General features: G+C 41.5%; 1 protein-coding gene across 7 annotated transcripts in view; it reads right to left on the reverse strand.

Moving 5' to 3' along the window:
- Positions 1-10,772: 10,772 nt before the first annotated feature.
- Positions 10,773-22,725, reverse strand: part of TTC7B (tetratricopeptide repeat domain 7B) — a 145,598-nt gene continuing 133,645 nt past the window's right edge. For all 7 annotated transcript variants that reach the window (XM_074908539.1, XM_074908538.1, XM_074908535.1 and 4 more), the window contains one exon: positions 10,773-11,767. In XM_074908539.1, the coding sequence (XP_074764640.1) occupies positions 11,546-11,767 (222 nt within the window). In that variant the 3' untranslated portion in view covers positions 10,773-11,545. The remainder of the gene's footprint in view (positions 11,768-22,725) is intronic.

A 22,725-nucleotide genomic window follows, 5' to 3' on the forward strand; every position in this document is an offset into this window, starting at 1 on the left:
CTTCCTTCCTTCCTTCCTTCCTTCCTTCCTTCCTTCCTTCCTTCCTTCCTTCCTCCCTCCCTCCCTCCCTCCCTCCCTCCCTCCCTCCCTTCCTTCCTCCCTTCCTTCCTTCCTTCCTTCCTTCCTTCCTTCCTTCCTTCCTTCCTTCCTTCCTTCCTTCCTTCCTTCCTTCCTTCCTCCCTCCCTCCCTCCCTTCCTTCCTCCCTCCCTTCCTTACTTCCTTCCTGCCTGCCTCCCTCCCTCCCTCCCTCCCTCCTCCTTGGGGTGGTCTTTTATTTCCTGTGGCCACCTGGGAATTGCCATGAACAAGTCCCAGGCTGCCACAAAGGACCTGAACACAGGCAAGGCCCATGGGTGTCCCTTGCACGCTTCCTGCATACAGTATGGTTTTGACTTTCACCAGCCTTCTGTAGACTTGGGCAGTGAGGCGTGGATGCCCCTGTGTCCCCTTGCTGGTCTCTTAGCTGGTCTCAGACGGTCAAGGGGTCCAAGCTCATATCCCAGTTGGATGCTAATTTATTCAGGAAGGCTTGCTTCTTTGGCAGATGTTCTGCATTTCACTGCATCAGAGACTCAGCTGTCAGCAGAGAGGGCAACATGCATATTCAGGGCTTCTTTTAATGTCAGCCATTGCAGAAGCGCCTGCTGCTCAGCAGTGACTGTTTGAAATGCTGGGAGGCCATCAGTAATAGACCCTGGCTCACTCTGTGCAAGTGGGGGAGCTCCCTTGAAGGCCTCTTGATTCTCACTCCATTTATTAGAAGGGCTGATTACTCTGATCTCTGCTCTGTGAGACTTTTCACTAGCAAGCTAGATGGTGAATTTACAGTCCACCAGGTGCAGCATGCTTGTACCCTACAGGGCTAATGAAATTTCAGCTTTTCTTCTAGAAGGTGGCTTAATGCATTTCTTGCAAGTTCCTTGCTCAGTGATTGCCAGCAAGCCGCTTCCCACAGCCAGCATGCTGCAGGGAGTGCATGGGGACTTACATTGATTACTGTGCATTAGTTCCCTCAGGTAGTTAGTTGTCCATGGACATACAAAGGTAGTCAAAGGTGGCTGTTAGTGTCTTCCATCTTATCCTATAAAGCTTCTAGTTAGAGCTGAGAAAACAGTAAATACTTAGCATGTAAGGGCCTGAGTACTCTGCTAATAGCAGTGAAATTGGAGTTTGTACATGTGCAAGAAATATTTGGTATGGTTGAAGTGCCATAGTTGTGATTTTAAAAATTTGTTTACTCAGGCATCCTAGCTTGTAATTTCACCTTTACCAAGGGCTGGAGGCCTGTGGTGTGGGAGTAAGTGGCACTAAGGAACCCAGAGCATGAAGCCAATCTATAAATCTAGATGCTGGTGGCATCTCATGGGTGAAGACTTCCTTCAGTCTTGCTGGAGGAGAATAACTGGAATCACTGTGGTGCTACCCAGGCTACTCCAGACTCGAGCACAACAGAAACTATCAGAAGACAGTTACTGGAATAATCATAACATGGCCTTCACCCAGTGTGCTAGTGTTTCTGGGGCTTTCAGTGAAAACCTGGGCAAAAGCTGACCTGTTTATTCCTGTCTGAGGTTACATTCATTCATAGGTATTTTATTCCTCAGGTTTAGGCAGTTGCAGGCCTTCACTGTGTCACACTGGTTTCTTCAGGATGCTGATTAGTTATTGTGCTTCTCAAGATTACCAAGACAGGGGTCGGCCAGCAGCCAAGCCGTGCCAACCAAGAAGGACGTAGATGTGTCTTGTAGAACATATTTTAAGGTTATGTATAGAGTAACACCCAGAAAAGCTTTTCACAATAGCAGGTTCAGCTCACATTAATCACTATTCCTGATGCAGCACCTCACCACAGGTTCACTATGTGGGACGCTTTGCCACACACCATTTTGCAGCTCTGGGGATGGAGAAGGTGTCCAATCTTCAGCCGTTGCACCAGTAAAAGGACTGTAGAGCTTTGTTGCTAACGGATGGCCTCAGCATGACTTTTCATTATGAATGCTGAGTGTCTAACTGACACAGCAATCTGTGTGGAGCAGTGACAGCCACAAGTTGTCACCAGCTGTGGCTACCAGCGGGTTGCAACACTCCAGCAGCTTATCCACATCTGGCTCTGGAGCAGGGAGCTGGCAGTGCTGCCTGAGGTGGCTCGGCTTAGCAGGTACCTCCCTTTGGGGGCATAAACAAGGCCTAAGAATAGTGTTTGCTGCCATTTCCGCACTGTGGCTATCGATGAGGGTTAGCATTGGCCATGCCTGGCATTAACTTGTGAAACCTTTCCAGTCTGTCAGCCTGTGGATTTGCTCCAGGCAGACTGTGAACCTCTGCCATTCCCACTCCCCACCTAAGGTTTAGCGTTTAGTTAACAAGCCCTCATCTCTCCCAGATGGTAGTCTAGAGTGAACACAGGCACCAGCAGTGCCACCCAGCTGAATGCAGCTGGAACACCCATCAAATGTAGGTGACCATTCGGGAGAGCAACCTGTGCTTCCAGGGGTCAGCAGGCTCTAAACACTAAAAATCCCTGAGCATCTCCTGGTCAGTAGGGAAGTTTGTGTGTCATATAAATTGAGCACCTCATACAGTCAGAGGTGCTCAGGTTGGACCTGTTAGACATTGGATTCCTACCCCTAAAGCTTCAGCACTGCTTTGTTGCAGTCCCCTTGGGCTTGTTGTGCAAATGTACCCAGACTATGCCCTACATGGGACACCAGCACAGCAATAACAGCAGACAGGCATGGCTGCAGTGTTTTGTCAGCCCTGCTGGAGCCTCTAGGCAGGCTACAACAGCCCAGAAATTACAGCCTCCACCCACTCAATAGGATAGTTCAGGTCTTGTCCAATCTGGGATGGGAGCATTTGGACCCACAGCTCCCACAACATAGAGGAAGGCAGACAATTGGCTGGGTAAGGAGGGGAATTAAGAAGCACCCCCATTTTGAATCTAGCTCTCCTGCAAGGAGGAAGAAAGGGTTCACAAATGCTGCATGGCGTACAGAGCAAGGCCCTCGTCAGCAGCCTAGCAAGTGAAGCTTGGCGAGCGCAGAGTCCCTGACTTGCAAAATATATATGCTTTTTTCTCTTTTGTAAGTCAGTGACTAAGACAAAGCTCTAAAACTCACAGTCACTGATACCACAGTAAAATTTCTGCAAATGAGTCAGAAAACCTGAATTTTACCAAATGAGGAAAACTGGCGATTTTAGGACCACCCAGTATAACTCTGATGCTGGCTGAAACAAAGCTTGTTGCAGAAACAAGCATAACCTGAATGTTGCAGGTCTGGCTACAGCGCCATACCACGTAATTTTTCCTGCCTCCCTTCTTGCAAGCTATTTATACCACCCCCACTTCATGTAGGCTGCAGCTGCTGCTGCGCCTGAGTGTCTCAGACTGAGTGAGCTGCTCTCTGGAGGATGCTTTCTTCTAGGAATCAGGACACAAAAGCAGTTGGAGTGTATTGTTCAGCATCTCCCAGTGAAATGGGAAATCGAGGACAAAGAGCAGGATGGAGGCAGCACTTGTCACTGATCCACATTGCCCTCTGCACAGAAAGGAGGCTGAAGCATCAGAATATGAGAAGAGCATAGATATATGCATAGTGGGGAGTAGAATAGAAAGGAAGATGGATCTACGTCTGCTTTTGAACTGCTTACAAAAAAGCTAACATGCACTTCCTACAAGATGGTGGAAAGTCCAGCTTTCCTGGAACATGTGCCAGCCCTCAGGAGCACTCATTAGCTGTCTTATGACTGTCCCCACTAAATTAGGGGGAACGGACTTGAGCTGACACTGAATATTTCTGAAAAGGTATTATTTTCTCACCTTTGGTTAGAGCCTTTTAGGCATTTAGCTGCTGGGTGGGTAAGTACATTTAGTGCTTCGTTTCCCAGATAGAGTGAGGCTGTTTGGGCAAAGCCCTTGCTTGCCGTGTGTTCGTATAGCCACACCACAAGGCCATCTTGTTACTGTTGGATCCCTGGGTATTACAACAGTGTGGGCTTGTTGTGCACCAGGACTATCACCTGGACAACACCTCTGGTGTAGACAAGGCTTGGCACAGGTCCCTTCTCCTTCAAATCCAAGATCCATGGGTGGCCTTGCTCTCTAAACATAGCTAAGATTGCATCTTGAATATCATGGTATAGCACACCCAGCGAAAATCCTATTAGAAATGTCTGCAAAGGCTGGATACTGACAGAGCTACTCACAAGCACGGCTAGATTGCTGGGATGGTCAGTCCATCATGTGCCAGAGCACTCTGTTAGTATTGGCCTAATTTGGGCCTACAGTGAGAGAATGATTAAAAAACTGAAACCCATGATATGCAGCACTGAATGTTTGGTGGTGATAATGGCCAAGAATCACAAATTAAGTCCATTTTGGGGCCAGGAAAGGAAATAGTTGTGCAATAGTGTCACTTTCTATTCAAATTCTCTACTGATAGGGAATCAAAGTCCGAGATAAGAATCAGAGGGTGAGGCTGACACTTGCTGAGGTATGGCCATGAGAGAGTTTGTTTTGAGTTTTCTCAGTTGTGACCTATATGATCTGTGTCTTTTCTCCTCCAGCACTTCTAACAGGGCTAGGAGCTATGGGTCTAGCCTACTGCTAGACACAGCTTAGGAATTCTCATGGTGAATTTGTAAGCTACGGTAAGAAAAGTCTACATTATTTCTGAACAAAAACATCCACATAAGCATGTAGTATATTTTTATCTTACAAATTATCAGCATCACAGTTGTAATGAATGCATTTTAACTTTTCTAAGCATCTCTGTTATCACCCAGTCTCATATTTTTCAAACTATAATGTAAGAGACATCAGCAGCACAATACCTCAGGCTACTCTTTACAGCAAAGGCACCTCAGCTGGGAAGAGAAACCCACCATACTCTTCTCTGTTGTGTTGCTTAGAGCAGGCACAGTGCTCTGCAGCCAGGACAGGACAACTATCTCGTGAATACATGTGGGTGAGACCCAGTTGGGAACTGCCAGACCAACTAACTTGTGCTCTGCCACCCTATTTCAGCCTTTGTTTTGATGCAAATAGTGGGGGAAACAACCATGCAGCTTCTCAATAGGCACAAGCCAACCTACGTAATTGCTGCCTACTTCTGTAATGGGCTCACATCCCCTCTCCACTTCCACTGCCTCCTCTACAGTAAAAAACAAACTGCAAAAGTAAAGGCCATGAGCACAGCCTTTACTCGTGGTAAGGTCTGGCTCACCCTGCAGCCTTACATTCACCATGTGTAACACAACAGGAGCAAAGCAAATGCAGGGACAAGGTCTCCTGTTCAGCAGCAGATGCGTTGGCTTGGGTCAGGCATAAGATGAAGTTGCACATCACCTGGCATCCAAGACGTGTTTTGGTTAACCCTTTCTGTTCCTGAAGCTCAGCTTTGCAGTACATGATCCTTCAGGTGAAGCCTCTACCTCAAAACAGATGGTGAAGAACATGCCAGGGTTTTCTGACAGTAGGGGATGGAAACTGTACAAAGATTTGTTTGCATCTGCTGGTGGGCCCTCTTCTCTGGAGTTTTTCATAAACCAGAGGAGCTTGTGCCTACTTCCTTTTTTTATTTTTAATCTCTCAGATGCCAATGCTGTCTGACTCAGCACACATCATAAAGTAATTGTTTGCAAACAGGTGTTGTGGTTTACTACCCCATGCAACTGCTGTCCGGGGAGGCAGGGGCAGTGGGCAGGAGCACCTGTCCTCAAAACCTGGCTTCCTGCAGGCTGGCCACCAGCATGGGGAAGTACCACAGAAGCAGGGCAATGGGATCATCAAGCAAGCAGGACTTGTTCCTAAAGTACACACGTGGGAAGAAGTGATTTTAGCGTAAGAGCACGTAGGTCCTGTGTCAGTGAAGGCAGTCGCTGGGTGCTTTGGTCACAGGACTTGCTCTGCAGCTTGCAGGGCTCCCGTTCCTGCACCCAGGAGTTTGCTACCCTAAACGCTTGCAAGATTAAAAAGAAGAAAGAAAAAAAAAATACTCTTGTGGAAGGGACCCTTAAAAAAAAGATAATTGTTCAGTCAGAAGATTGCTGGTTTACTCCAGATGAAGAGCTATTTTTGCAGGGCACTTGAAAGGGAAGCAACTTGTTATGTTTTATGGCCTCTGTTGCCCCCTCCAGTCCTACATTAGTAGTCAGTACTGTTTGGAAAACAACAATCCTGGGAAAACTTGCACTAATAATAATGTCTCAGGCTTGTTATTTGATATACATCTGACACGTGTTGGAAGTGAAAATTGGGGTCAGAATTTCCTTTTCTGGCACTGCCAAGTTTCTATTGGAAAAGCAAAGCCTGTTTATAGAGGAGACAGCTTTATAGGAGCTGAAGTAAACTTACAGAGGAACTTTGAGTCCTCTGAAAACTTTCTGCCATAAGTGTAAAACGCACCTGTAACCTGGTTTTCTGTAACCTGTGAGTGCATGCATGCGTGTAGAAAAAAATTACCCTTAAAAAAATTGTAAGCAAGTTCATTTTTCTCTTTGGTGGCAAGCCCAAGGGCACACATGCTGATCAGGTTTTTTCCTCAGCTGTACCAACCAGAGCATGCCCCAGCTTCACCATCCTCGCAGAGGAGGGGGGCTCAGCTATAGAAACAAAGCACTGACTTCACACCTTTTTAAAGCCACATCACTGTGGAAACCACCAACGATATTATCATTACCTTATTATGTCTGATGGCTACTGATTATTTTTTTCAAGCCAGATAGATGGGGCACCTTCAGTAATTTCACAGTGAAATCGCTTTCTTGGGGAAGCAATTTTAGAGGCATAGAGGGAGCCAAGAGCTAATCATATTGATGGGGGGGCGCATGCTGTAGAGATTTATACCTGGATGAAGCAGACTAGGGTAATCCCTCCTACAGAGATGCCAAAGGAAAATAATTCAGCACAACAACGACACATTTCATTGACCCTTTAATGTCCAAAATAGGTTTCTACACTCAGGTCCTCCAAATAAGTTTTCTAAGTGAAGGCATATTTAGAAAGGTAAAAGCACTCTCCCTCCTACCTTCAGGTGTTTTGCCGTGTGCTCCTGCTGTGCTTTATGGACTGCATCCAAATGATCACATCTGTCAGCTGCTGTACTCCAAAAATGTCCAGGCAAAAATAACAGCACAGTGGTGCCTAGTGCTTGTCTGTCCCATGACTGGGTATGTAACAGGGGACGGACAGAAGTGGTTACCTCTTTTCAAAGGATTTAGAAATTAAAAGATGCAGTTTTTTTCTCTTCGGAATAATAATTAGGGAGACCAGGCACTCGGGCTACAAAGGTGCTTTAAACTGGGAACTAGAAAGACCAGGTGACCAGGGTGGTGGCAAACCAGCATATCAGGACCACACGCATCCCTGAAACAGAGAAGAATGAAGTCTGACCAACACCCACCCCACATGAACTCTTCTTCTCAAAAAAATTTGGGATTGCATTTCTTTCTGAATCTCCCTATGTTTAATTTCGCTGTCCCATCTCTTCAAACTCACTTGCTGGCTTTGCAAGCGCGAGAGACTCCCAGCAAGTTTCACATAATTAGCGATGACAACCACAGAGGCCAAAAGCTGAATATTTAAAATCATCTTCCCTATTGTCCACAACAAGGATTCTTATCAGCTAGTTTTTTGTAGTAATAGAAGCATGTGGAAGTGCAACACATTCCAGCATAGCTCACTGGTAGGATCAGAGAAGTTTAGTCTGGAGATGATGAGGTTAAATAGATGAAATGCTGGAGCAGTGTACTTACTGAAAGCATATTTTAGCATACAAGGTTTTTAACTTGATGCTAGAGGAAGGAGAGGATGCCAGATTGATGGTTAAGAAAAATGTCATTTTAACTGACAACTGAACAAACAAAGAATTAGTGAGGTAAATCTGGATCTCCAATATACCCAAGGCTTACACTATCATTCCAGAGTAGAACAGTCTACTCAGGAAAAAACAGATTTTCAAGGAAAATTATAGCACTTTTAAAAATAGCCTTTGATGTTTAAAATGCATATAATTAATGATAAAAGTTTTAAAAGATACAGTTGGATTAGTTCTGCTTGGACTGGTTCTGTGATTCTCTATCAATCATGAAAGCAAAATAAGAAATTAAATAATGCATGGAGTAAAAATGGTTATGTGCACCAAAATTAGAGATGAGCTTTAGCCAGTTACTTGAATAAGTTTTCTTATTGTAAGTACTGCAGAGTCAGACCTCTTACCATGTGCAGCAGAGATTGTTATTACATGTTAGCACATGCTTAATACACCAAATGTTGTTTTGAGTAGCACAAGCATACTGCAGAGTATGGGAAGTCTCCTCTGAAACCTGCTACTCCAGTCTTATGGATAACAGAAGTGTATTTGATCCCTCTTGAAAGGCTGGAGATCTCAAGCTTGTGGAACTTCTCATTATAGTGACAGTGTGCTTGACAATACAATTTAGTAACCTTTTTAAACTGGTGCAAGTATGGGCTTCTGTGTGGAGGGGAAGTCCTGTCTTCTGCATTAGTGTTACCACTTGTGCAGTAAATTAGATGAAAGAACTACCCAAAGCCTTTACTAAGCTTTTACCCAGAGCTTAGTAAAACCCTGCAGCAAGGGAGCAAGGGTTGCCTTGGTTTTAAGCCGGATCAGCCCCTGATTTATCTCCCCATTCATGTGAACAGCTGACACAGGCTGGTGGAGCAAGAACACACACAGATCTGTGTATTCGCATAGAGATTTGTTCAGCCCCAAAGCTCAGGAGCAACCTTCGTGCAGATGACACTGACTTGCTGGCACCATGCGGAATCCTTCCCCGGGACTGGCTGTTCACACTGGCATTACTTGCTTCACTCGTGGGACTGAAATGCCAGAGCAGTCTCAGAGCGGATTGCAAAAGGCAGATCTTTCTGTGTATCAACTAAAATAAATACATTCGTGGCCTTCTTACTTGATTTAAAAACCCAATAATTACAGCTGTAAAACCTAGTAACTTTTAAAAGTTGAAAACTATGTTTAAACAAGTGGTGTTAATTTTTATCCTGCAAAGATTTCCACTTTTGCCAGAAAATTCCTGAATGTACAGTCTTACAGTGATAATCCATTTTTAAAAATAGGTAGCTGAGGCTATTCCCAAGAGGTAGAAGCTTGTGGATTTACAGTGAAACTGATTCCAGTGTAAGAAAAATGAAACAGATAGTCAGGTTCACCTGATATACACAACAGCAGTGACAACTTCTCCACTAATAAAAGATAGGACACAATTAGACTGCTAACCTTTCCACTTTGGGAGTTTATCAAAAGAGCCCAGGACTTTAAATTAAATGAGAAAAATCAAAGATAAATTCTCCTATTACAGAATCCTCCTGTTCTCCACTTTCATCTAAAGCTCTCTTCAGAAAGGCCACCAGTCTCAGATCTAGGTGCAAACTGCCTTTTAGAAAAGCTTTGATACTATAATAAAAGGTGGATTAAATATTGTGAAGGAGCATGTCTGTGAAAAGTATTACATATTTAACTGAACTGTGATAGCAGAAAGGCTCAGGATGAATTGAATTAAACAAATAAAGGTTTTGCAGTATCTTTTGGTACACCAGGTACCATATAGTGGGTGCTAAAAGACAGCAGGGCCAGAGCATATATTATGAGCTGGGACTAGAAAAGAGAGAACAGTTGGCAAATAGAAAAAAATAAAGCCAAGGACAGCAGGAAGAAAACATGCAAAACAGGCACTCTAAAAGGGGAAGGAAAACTTTTGATGTTTTTGCAGTGAGCAAGATGACACAATTTCTACTGCCTTTTAAATAGATTTGAAAACACTACCTCTTATAGACTTTTGGTCTATTTTACAGAGAACATATGGTCTAAACACTAAGCAAATACAATTTGAAAGTAGCCTCAGCCTAAAAGGCACATGAAGTGCCAGGGGGGAAAAAGAGAGGCAAAAATGAAGAGCTCTTCCAAGTTTAAGTCTTTTCGGAGATTCTGGAGTGCGCAGAGCCCGTGTTACAGTGAGGACCCTCCACGCATTTGAGGTGAGTAAGCTCTCTGGTGAGTGACAAAGAAAAACATTTGCCATTATTTTTTCCGAATCATCTGCCATCTTGTGCTAAGCACTTTAAAACCACTTATTGAGACAAATACCAAGGAGCACCCAGTCTAACGTGGAACCTGGAATTCTTCCCAGGCTCCATACAAGCCCAACATTGTAAATCATCAGACACCAGACTACTCTACAGCTCACACACCCTGAATATTCATTGCAACGAACAACTCTTCTCCACACATCCCAGAGAAACTCTAGCAAGTATTTGTCTGCTAAACATTTGGCCCTGTTACTCCTGATATGGCCATAATACATTACCAGCCAACATTTTCTTCAAGGGACAGAAAGTGCAGGAGATGTTGAGAAAGAACTATGAAGACGGTAAAGAAAACTGAAGAACAGCATGTAAATATTTGACATGCATTTCCCAAGCACTACCAAGGTATAGGTAAATGTCTATGCATTACGTAGAGGCAGAGTAATCTGGCTTCACTGACAGGTGGAGTGGAAGGAATAAAAAAGGAGTAGTAGTGAAGATTTACGGAAACTTGAAATCTAAGGTAACAATACCATTGGCAAAGAGTATAGCAGCTTCTTTTCTCTAGACTGGCCTCAGGGCATTTAATTTGGGTGTCGTTCATCTTCAAGGCCAGCTAGCCACAGGCCTCACATCATAAAAACGTGTTCACAAGCCATCTATGTTCCCCTGGGTTCTTAACCAGGACACAGGAAAGGTTGCATTTAAAAATCATTTTATTATTAACATAATCTTCCCATTTAGCCAAGTGTGGGTCGTGTATAAGGAGTGTCGGTAAATATTCCATTTGAGGCTTCTTTTTACATATTTCCATCGATAAATAAACTCTGAATTCACATAAAAAAGTTAAACTTAAATAACCAATATATTTTTTGTAACAGGCATACATTGGTAAAATATAAATATTCTTGTACTCAGCCTTTGCTCTAAATAGAGATAACAGTTAGCCACACATCACAGTTATTAACAACTGAAAACAAGAACTCGACTGATTTTCTGGCCTGGACTAAAATAGAGATGGAAACAGAAAATTCACATTTTGACTTTGGGCCAAAAGAGGTTGAGAGGCAGGAAGAGAACAGTTTTATTAACAGCCTTGTTAAAAATAGTCTGCTCTGCCACTGAATTTTAACTTATTCTACATTTGGTAGTTGATTCCATTATAATTTTATGTAACACTCAAGTATCACTAACAAAATATGGCACATCATCCATGAACAATATAATGATGTTTTAAAACTACCAGGGCAAAAATGTAGGTGATATGAGTGGTTTGGTTCTGACTAGCCATTTTGTCCTCTCAGTCTAACATTAATGAATACATTCCATCACGTCACTGTTTTGGCCACTTTCCCGCCAAAGACTGGAGTTTGTTACCTGTAGCTCTAAAGTTTTTCAAACTAACGAGTTACCAGGCAGCCTGATACACTGGGTTTCCTCACTCAGAAGTCAGACCAAAATCGGTTTATCAAGATGCCCTCTCAAAGGACTCTAGGAATGATGGTAAAAGGGACCACGGGACTGCTAGCTTCAAGCTCCAGCGCTGTCAGGAAGCATTCGGTTGCAGCATCATCATTGCCTTGAGCCTGGAGCACCTCTCCCAGGCCATTCCAGACCTCATGGGCTGTGGAGTTCACCTGGACGGCATCTCTGAGAATCTTCTCTGCCAAGCTATAGCGTCCGAGCTGGTGAAGTATCAGAGCCTTCAAGAAAAAGAAAGAAAAATGGTTGAGATTTGCCAGTAGGACTTTCCTGAAGCACAAATGATGTGTCACAACACTGAAATAAGTGAAGGTAGATCTTGGATTCAAAGTGTTACAGACTGTGTAATATTTTTTTTTTTTTAAACAAAAGAAGTGACCTGAAGCAGGACTGGAGTAAGCTACTCTACACCAACAAGGAATCAAGTGGCTTTGGACAGGAAACAAAGACACTGAAATGCAAAAACTGAGTCGAACCACAAATACTCCACCCAACCACCAAAAATCAGTAAGTACTTGAGCTTTTGTGGCAAGCTCTTGTGTCTAAAGTCCTACTAAAGTGTGTGCCCTGGAGCGTTTGTATCCTGGTTGTGCATCTCAGCAACCCAGCTCCTAACATCTGAGATCATACACACAACACCATCGGCTCTCAGGGATGGCAGTAGCAGAACAGAGTTCAGCCTAATGGGCAACAGCCGTGGTATTCAATTCAGCCACGTTCAGTGGAACGGGAAGCGTGCTGGGACTAATATTGCACCGGTAGTGTATAGTCCAGCAGGCAGGTAACTTCCTCAGGAGCTTCCTAGACACAGATGCTTTCCCCACAGTCTTCCTCTGTGGGATGGGATCCGGTTCAACACCACACGATCCAAGAGGATGTCCAAACCCACTAGGATACGGGCTGAATGAAGCAGTGGAGATCTCCATCCACCACATTCAGCTATGTTACTTGCCAGAGGAGTCATGGAATGACCCAGTAAGAGAGCTTTACTCTGTAATTATAACAATCCTAGCAATGTTATGCATTTTTACCTTGTAATTCTGTATTGCAAAATGCACATGGACCACAAATCTTTGTTTTCCAGAGAGGCATCCTGATTACATGCTTACAGATTCATTGCGACTTCTCCCCTCCCAGTCCCCACACCTTGGACCACGATTTCTCTTATTTCTCTCTGTATATCTGCCCCTCAAATCCTTACAAACCTAAGTGCCAATGATTAGAAAGTATTGAAATTCTATGCAAACCTTTCATTATCCAAGATACATTTCTCGATTTCCACCCACCATGCTGACTTTCAGCATGGTAGACTGCTAACTCCATCCTACAGAGCAACAGAGCAGACCATGCTTTGAAGAACAATATAAAGAATGCTGTATAGTATTGCCAAGTAAATAAATGCAATGAAGGCTAATTTCTATCAGCCTAGCAGATGTTCTCACATAAAGGTGCTAGAAGGCTTTTCTGGTTTTGGATTTTTTTGAGCTGTCAAGTGAGTCAGCATTTCCAGAGTGAGTGAACAGTACTTCCAATCCAAAAATCAGATAACTCTCAGGGTCAATGTTTTTTTCCCTGCAGGAAAGTGACTGTCAGCGACTAGTAGGTATCAGATGTGAAACTACAAAAACTCAGGAAAGGAGATGGAATACATAAAGGTGGTTTGGCTGCATGCACCTACCCTTAGTAAAACTAAAATGTTCTTATTTTTTGAAACAAGATGCTCTATTTTTTTTTTTTTTTGTGCAGATTTGATATTGTATACTAAACAGGTGAGTTCTTAGTAGTAATACTTTTTTCCCCAAATATGCCAGACTATTTTCCCCACTTCCTAATGATACAAGCTGTTCAAGACCAAAGGAAACTGATACAAGGAAATGATCACCTGCTTTGCAACTTATTTACTTATAGCAATTTATAATGATTTCAGAATATTGCTTAATAATCCTGCTTGCCATGATTGTTCTGTGGAAACTTACCAAGGAACTACTATGTTCGACAAAAATAAGAGACACGTACTTGGAAAGCAGATGCGTTCTAACAAGTTTAGGCTTTGTAGTGGATAGATAGTCATATATGGGTGATAGAAACTAATATACTGGTGCTTTTAGATAAGATAGAGGTGGTAAACCAGCTGGAACCACTCTTGTTGTTCAAGAAACTGGCTAAGAGAATCTGCGCATGCTCCAAGGAAAAGTACAAGGTGAGAAAGACTGTGAGCCTTCCTCCCAAAGACCCCCACCAGGAGGCAACACGCAGGTACAAAGATAACAAACTGCTGACATGAGCTTTTGAACTAACCCAGCCTTACTTATGCATATGTATGCTTGTATTATGCAATCCAATGAATATGGATATCCACACTCTATCAGTTTCTGGTAAAATGTGCTGTTGGTGTGCAAGCTTTGTGGAGAAATCCCCTCGGACCCTGGCACTGGAGTAAACATGCCTGCTTTATAACTCTCTCTGAATTGTAGAGTCCGTTTCTGCGAATCAAAACAACCAAATTTTGCAGATATAAGCCTGTTGATGGGAACAGAAACACGTTATGTCATATCTGCCGTATTGGAAAAAAGTGTGGCTGAGATTTTCCATCTGATAGAACCAGAGCAAATACTAGCTGTTTGCCTGCTGTTACACTTTTCTAAAAATATAGGCTATTTAGCACTAGCAAAGGAACCATTCTTGCATGGGCAATCAGGTTGCATCCTGTACCCTCATGTTTTGAAAGCACAGCTTTTAGAGGGAGAGTCTCCCAAAAGTCAGTCTTTCACTGGTGTCTCAGGTTGGGATGGTAAAAGACTCCTGCCTTGGGTAGCAACAACTGGGGCAGTGAGCCTTGCTTCCAAAGAACCAGTGGAGAGAAAATCAGACCCATTTCATTCTGAGCATGAAAAGGACAGTGACATTTGGTCACTATAGCTGTGGGCTGAGCTCAAACAAGTGATCTAGAGAAAGAAGACACAATACCCTCTGATTCATTAACTCTCTCAGAATGATAGTCAGATGTCATATATTGTGAGTGTGCAGTTTGTAGCTTTTTCTTCCCAGATGACTTCATTAAAATTCTGAGGCACAGAACATTTCAAATTGTTTGCAGTCCTTGCCCGACTTTGCTCTATTAAGCATTACGCTACGGACCACAGGGAGAAGGAGCAGGCATGCCTATCACGCAGCAACATCCTTCAGTGTGCTTGAACCACCACCCATCCAAGAAAACTGACCTCCAGTTTACCAGCTGTCATCATATGCTTGCCCTCTGTATTAAACCCTTCAGGAAAACAAAACAAACCCAAACCACTAATACCAAAAATCCCTAAAAAATCCCCAAATGAAAACTCCTCTAAGATTTCCCAGAAATCAGTACAAATTATCCTAATCCTTCACTGTGTATTTTCCTTTGCTTTCTAACTGGAAACAAAATCTCGAAGCTACCAGTTCTGTCCTTTATCTATCTAGCAGCAGATGTACAGACAATATTTATCTGCAGAATAATGTTAGGTCTCTTGCTTTATGGCCACAGATGGACTCGAACAAGACATCAACTCTGCAGAAACACAGAGAGGTACCTAAGTGACATATGGCTCACACCTTCAGACTTAGCATGTTGCTTTAAAACCTAAACAGAATGCCTTCTCCCTATACCCTCTTTATAAACAGGCATATAAACTTAAAAAAAAAAAAAAAAAAGGTAGGATTTCAGAACCTGAGTCAATTAGACAAACTGCTGTATAGTAAGTAATTTGAGTAAACAATAAGAAATATTAGTAGGAAAACACCCATTCTACAAAAGATGATGAAAACAGGAAGTTCCTGAGGGCTTATACTAATCTAAGTCAAACTATTTGTTCTTTCTACATTTTCAAATGCTGCAGTACTTGACAGAGGTGTTTAAGACAACTGTTGGCATCCTGCTAGGAGAAAGCAGGATCTTCCCTATTATTGCATCTCTTTCACACAAAAGACCGGTAAATTTATAACATTTGTTTCTAACACAGTTATAAAAGCCTGTAATGCGTGTGGGCTTCTTCATTTTGCAGCTCTGAACAATTTTTGTTTATTATTTTTCCACATGTTTGGTTTACTGAGAAATCTGGGGTTCTTTTGGAGTTTTTTGCCAAACCACTGATCTCCCCTGTGTAAGGGCTTCCAGCTTCTGTCTGTTCAGGCTGGTTTTCTGTTTTAAACCCTCTAAGCAAATCTTATTTTTCTTGTAGCCAGTTTTACATTGTAGAAGTTGATTTTGTAACTCCAAAAAGCTCCAAGAGAAAACTCTAATCAGAAGTGGCACAGGCAGAAAGTGAAGGGAATCTATGAAGAAACAAAAAGACTTTTTTGTGCCATCATCCCCAGAAGTGAAAGCAGTGCTTCTTGTCGATATTTATACTAGTCACGTTGAATAAGCAACAGTACTCATAGATTTGTGGAGTTCAGATGCTCTCTGCTCAAGGAAAGGTCAACAGCCCTTTACAGTGCTCTGGCCATCATTGGGGCTCAGAGCTGAGAGTAACAGGGACTTCTCAATTTCAAGAGCCTACAGAAATGGCTTTCTAAAAACCAGAACAAAACCCTTCAGAAATTTATAAAATGGAGGGAAAAGTGCTTCCAATTTTCTTCTCTGCTGCAGGTTATTTTCAAGATCTTGCTGATGCTTTCCTCACCCAGTCTGGAGACACAAACTCTCGCTCTAGTTTGTCAACGATTTTACATGTGTTTCCTTCCCCGATGATCACCTTTACGCTTCCTTTTACACTGCCCCACATACAAAACTGCTATTCTTTGCCTATTTCACCAAAGCATCTATCTGAGGATTGTTTTTATAATGCTCAGCCAAACAGGGCCCAACCCCTGACTGAAGGCCCTTGGCACTGTTGTCAAAATACCACCCAGAGAAACAGCTATTGAGTCTGAATAGATAGAAATATCTTAATGTACCACCCAAAACATCTGGCTGAATAACCTTCATTTATACTTCTCTTGCATGCGTTAAGGAATGGCAATTATATCTTGTGTATTTTGGATACTGACTTGGGACTAATCATGTCTAGTGTTTTAATTAACAACACATCACAAGAATTATGTGATGATACAGTTAGCTAAGAAAAAGTTAAGAGAATATGATACAGAAAGCAACAGGCTGATCACGAGAACTAGGATAACAGAAATGTGGCAAAAGTCAGTAAAAACAAGTGGAAAATAACAGAACAGTAACACAAGTTCTGTGGCATTGTTGGAAGCCTGTCAGCCAAGTAGCTTGGGAGAAGGATATATCTGGCAACCACAGGATGACAGTGTGAAAAGGTACCAGCATGAAAGAGGAAAACTCAACTGACGTCAGGACAGGTTTCTACCAGCAAGAAAGACAACAGAGACTTCAGCAGCTGTGCTGTACACAGCTATAGTAGGGCCTCCTCTGGCACCTTGTATAGTCTCCTCTATTCAGCAAAGGTCATTCAAAACGGCACAGAAAATGACTATTGAGACAATCAATAAAAATCTTAATTTACAAGAGGAGACTTGGTTTGTTTAACCTAGCAAATCACAAGCTGAGAGGAGATGAAGTTATTTGCTATAAGAACAGTAGAGAGAACAGAATAGAGAAAAACTATTTTAGTTAGAGAATAATGTTGGCCAAAGAATACATGTGTATAAATTGGCTGTAAGTTTACCAAAAAAAAAAAAGGTGAAAACATTCCTGGCAATTGAAGCAGAGAGATTTTGGAACAGCCTTCTACTCACAATAGCAGGGTTCAAAACAGTGTTCAGACCAAGTCCTACAGGAAGAGCTTACATGCTCTGAGGGTTACAAGGAAGAGACTTGTCTAGAGGGCCCAGGGAGCTTCCACTACTCCTGTTCCAGCATCAGTTTCTCCCTTAACTGCACTGAGAGGTGATAACATTTGCATGCCTATATAACATTACTACTTGATGCTTCTCTTGTATGAACAACTTTTCCTTCTCTTCTTGGGTTACTCTGAAGAAGTGTGTGCAGAGAAATGTCCAACTAATGAATACAAAGACGTCCTGGTTTCAGTTGGGATAGAGTTAATTTTTCTTCTTAGTAGCTAGAGGACTGCTGTGGTTTAGATTCAGTATGGGATGTGGTATCAGAACAGTGTTGATAATACACTGATATTTTCAGTTGTTGCTAAGAAATCAAGGACTTCCCAACTTCCCATGCCCCATCAGTGCGCAGGTGCACAAGAAGCTGTGAGGGAGCAATGGACCCAAACTGGCTGATGAAATATTCCATGTCATATAACGTCATGTTCAGTATACAGAGGAGGGTTGGCTGGGAAGGAGGGGGTTCTCTCTTGCTTCAGGGATTGTGGTTGCAGGATCTTGTTTTTTCCAGGTTCGCCAGCCAGAAATGGGCTGGGTATTGGTCAGTGGGTGGTGAGCAATCACATTGTGCATTACCCGATTGCACTCTTTATTATTGTTATTACTGTTTTATTTTATTTCAATTATTAAACTGTTTCTATCTCAACCTATGACTCTCCTTACCTTTACCCCTCCAATTCTCTCCTCCCCCATCCCCGGGGTGGGGTGGGTGAGCAAGTGGCTGTGTGGTGTTTGGCTGCCAGCTGTGTTTAAACCACGACAGTCCTTATAAAGCAAAATTATGGTAGGTATCCAGCTTATTTCTGAAAAAATAAAACTAGTATGACTAAATTAATGGATTCTGAAATCTTCAAATCCATGAGGCCTCTTTTTTAAGACAGACAAACCAACCTCAAGCTATATTCACACTCTTTTGGTCACAGAAAGATGCGTAATGAAATTTTCAAATGCATGTAAGACAAGATGTTTTATCAGCATATTCACTTCAACGGGACCTAAATCCCCAGTCCAGTCAGATAACTTTCAGTATTTCAGTACATATCTCTGTATCCTAGATAAACAAGATACATTCAAAAATTGGTCTCCGGTGATGGCACAATAAATCCAATAATTACAATTAATACCTTCTTCAATAAGCCAGAATTATATTTTGATATATATTGGACATGTCAAAATTATATTGTGGCAGTTATTTTTCCCCTTGCCATTCAATATATTAAGGTTACTTTTCATTAGGTAAATGTAATGAGCATTTTTAGAACCGAAAACATTCAAATGAATTCTAATTTCCAAATGCAGCTGTACATATTCTCCAAGTAAACCCTTCAGTCAGAAAATGCATCATTATATATTAATAAAATATCATCACTCAGAATCTGAACAACATGATACAGTAAGCAGTTGTAGAAAGCCATAATTGCTTAAATAAGCACGTAGTGTAGTCTTCACTGCAAAGGTATCTTTTCTCTGTAAACAGGCTTTCTCTTTGCAAATTAACCTGTCATAATGAATAACTAAACAGTCAACAGAGAACATACATCTAGAAAAATAAACATGGGACAGAAATGGAAAAGTACTTAAATAACTAATTCCTGATTTTGAGAGCATGAAAAAAAGCCATTTAGAGGACTCCGGTAAGGTCACTTTTTAAATTTGCTGTTAGGCAAATAAGAAGCTAACATTCAAATATTTTTCATAGAAATAACTTTTTAAAAATTACAGCCATAATTATCACCCACTGTATGTCTCACCAAACCAGAGCTTCATCATAAAGTACTAAATAAGATTTGCAATAATTGAAAAAAAGAAAAAGTAGAAAGGTAACACTACAAAGATCACTGTGGCTTCTTCAATATGACTAAAATTTTCTGTTCAAGAGAACTGGAGGTTTTCTTAAAGGTTTAAGTGTCTGACTACTTCTCCACACCTCTGGGAAAATAAGCAGTTCTCAGTCTCAATAGAAGCACCACTTGAGATTTTTACTTTTATTCATGTGATATCAAGAGGAATAATGTAATTTTCTCTAAGAAAAATATAGACTACAGGTGGGAGACGTCCTCAAAAGCAACAAAATTTATTTCAAAGTGGAAAAAATATAATGGGAACATTGTCCATGAGTCCATTTGCAGTTCGGCCTTCTTCAGAGAGGATGCTGAACTCTCAGCACTGAACTCTCTTGTAACTCTGCAGAGAAGGAAACTGATAACTGGGAGAAATGGAAAGTGTATGTGAAGAAGAAATGCGGCTGACCTAACACGCAAAAAAGCATCAGAGATGCTCACCATGTCTAAGAATCACAGTCTGTTGACCTGCAAAAGACTCAGCTACGGAGATTTGAGTTCTACCAAATAGAATAGTTATATTCACTTTTTCCTAGTAGGTCTATTACATGACCTGTTTGCTAAAGAGCTTCTAAATTTGAATGATGCAAGCTAGAAAATACCCCTCAGAGCGAAAAGTTTCCCTTGCAAAAACAACAGCTCTAAGAAAACATTATAGCCATGTGAAAATAAAAATAGACTGATTGTGCTTTTAATGATGAGAGCAGGGAGACAGAAGAACAGCAGAAATACTACTTGCCTGGTTTGCTGATGACCTGCTGAAGCCCAGTAAGCTAGCAGCCACAAATATATAATCAGATATAGAAGCTAAACAGATGTGGATTAATTATTTTTAAAAGTAGTAACAAAAGGCCTAGAGAACTCACTACATCCAACTCCATGGTAATTTTCCCAGTTCACTATTTTATTTTTTTGTTAAACAAGTCCCATCCTGTCTAAGAGAGAATCAACTTTCAACGATGGCATGCAGAAAGACATGATAGAAACTTCTCATCTTATCTAAAAGACTTGAAAAATCAAGCATTATGACCATAAACAGTTACAAAAATTAATATGCAATGTATGCATTGCAAATCCATATGCACTGTAATTTTAGCATCACAAAACTGCCCCTTGTTACATGCTGTTTTTTCAGCCTCTTTTGCATGTGTTAAGGTGGCTGCTATTTTCAAACAAATCTATCAAACTTGAAGGTTTACCAGAGACTTGACAGTGTTATGCTATAATAATGAAACAGAAGAAGTGTTAGCAAGGCAAAACGAGAAGAATTTGTCATGATATATGGAAAAATAAATAAAATTCTGCAGCTGGTATTTCCCATCCTCTGTGATAAAAATACACATTTTAAATGTATTCTATAATCAATAGTTTACACTTGCGTAGAGTGAAATAGCACATTATTTATATCCTATGCTCTCCTATTTTCCTTTTAGCTGATGAATTTATGCTGAAACATGTCCATCTAATGGAAGTATGACTTTGCACAAGAAATCATTTATTAACTCCTTCTTTCAAAGGCATATACCAAGAACTGTTGCATGTTTAGTCACTGTAAGTAACTATTTTCTGCAAGTGCAAAAAACCTGTGACATGGTGCATCAGTCTGAAATAAGCCATTCCATCAGACTAACAATGAATAAACATAGTTCTGTGTCTACAATGACAGACACAGATGCATTTTAATGTAGGGATTTTTAAGGGTGTCCATATCATAAGGTTTAAAAACAACTGGACTGACCACTAATGCTTAAAAGTAAAGATAATTTTCAATAAAATAAATGCATAATTTTTTTAATTGGGAAAAGAAACTACAAAGTGTATGGAATTTGTTTCCAAAATGCAGTATATAAAAGTACTTATCTCGTTTTCTCTAGTAATGCAATTCTTTTGAAAAATGAAGTGTGTTTTTTAAAATGTGCTCTGAATAAAACTTCCTAGGAGCTCAGTATGGATTTTTTTTTTTTTTAAATGAGGACAACCAGCTGACACTACTACAGCTGATCACTCACTAAACCTAACCAAAGCAACTGATGAACAAATAGGAACCTGCGCCAGCAGGCAATACTTTTGTTCACCGCCTGTCCTACGTGTTCCTTCCTGCCTTGTCCCCCTTCGCTTGCCTTCCTCGATCCCCAGCACAGCCAGGAACAGCTCTGTGCTCTGTGTCACTGCCGAAGCAAGCTCCCAACCCCAGTTTGTTATTTCTTTACCCTTCCCCCAGTGCTAACATACCCCCCCTAAGGTATCCAATTGCTTCCCCTGCTGCAAAACACTTGTTGCTAGGAGAAAACCTACTGCTTGGCAACAGATTTTTAAAACAACAACTTTGGCTTTGTTACTCATTGAACTTTACATTGCCAGCATGGAATAACGAACATGCGTGGTTGTTTGTGCATCTGTGTATTTATAACCTCCTTGAAAATGACTGACCCCTTCCAACAGGGATGTGCTTGCCTTTTTGTTACTGTTCAAAGCCGATAATGCAGAAAAGTTCAAAACTGAAGTTTGTTTTTTAAAACTGCTGATCGTAGCCTTCCACCAAGATGGAAGCTCTTGGGGAAATGAATTTCCTGTTAAGACAACATGATCTTGCAATAGTCGGCTGTAATTTTGATTTACACTTTATGTGAACGCCCTATCAGCTTATAAAACCAGCATGACTACCATGCTATATGGCAAGAACTAATTTGAGTATAGCAAGCATATTGGAAACAAATAAAACACCTTAGCGGTAGAGTGAAACAGCTAGTGACTTCAGAGACTAATTTTTAATCTCCACCTGAAAATTATACTGAGGGTCTTATTTCATACACTGTATCTACAGAGTAAAATCACGATTCTCCCTTCAGAGGCCAGGTGGCTACAGCTTTGGCAAGTACTGCATCACCATTGGCATCAGGGAATAATTAGGTACAACTTTAGTCCTCAGATTATGGCTAGTCCTGAATTTGGAGTACTAGTTATCTGGTGCAAATGTTTTACGCTTTCTCCCAGCTGTGACACCATGAGGCGACACTGAAGTGCAGGTGACTCGTCTCTCGATCTCCTCCCTCCATCTTGAAGCTCAGCAGCACTGTCTTCCCTCCCCGCCCTTCCAGCACTGAAGCCACATCAGCATCTTCTCACCTTTCCCACAAACGAGAAAAGATGTATAGCATCCTTCAAGTAATACATACACCTGTAACAAAAACTGGTGCTGGAGATCACAGCTCAGACAGCGCTGTTTATGAAATGGGCCCACAGAAATTTCCTTAATTCAGTATATTCTTGTATATTGTCATTCATACACTCACCCTTTGTCCCCTATGTAGACATTCTGTAGATATAAGTGCATGACCTAATTACAGTACTGAAATCCTACCATTTTATCAGTCTAATCTGTGGCTGTATTTCAACATTGCCTGGTTTCAAAAGCAAGGGTAGGTTTACTGCATCATTGTGCTACCCATAGAGACTCCCAGGTACTGTTTGTTACTGATGCCATTGTTTTCCCAGTT

Source organism: Athene noctua, chromosome 6 (assembly GCF_965140245.1).
Source record: "Athene noctua chromosome 6, bAthNoc1.hap1.1, whole genome shotgun sequence".
In the NCBI taxonomy this organism is placed as follows: domain Eukaryota; kingdom Metazoa; phylum Chordata; class Aves; order Strigiformes; family Strigidae; genus Athene; species Athene noctua.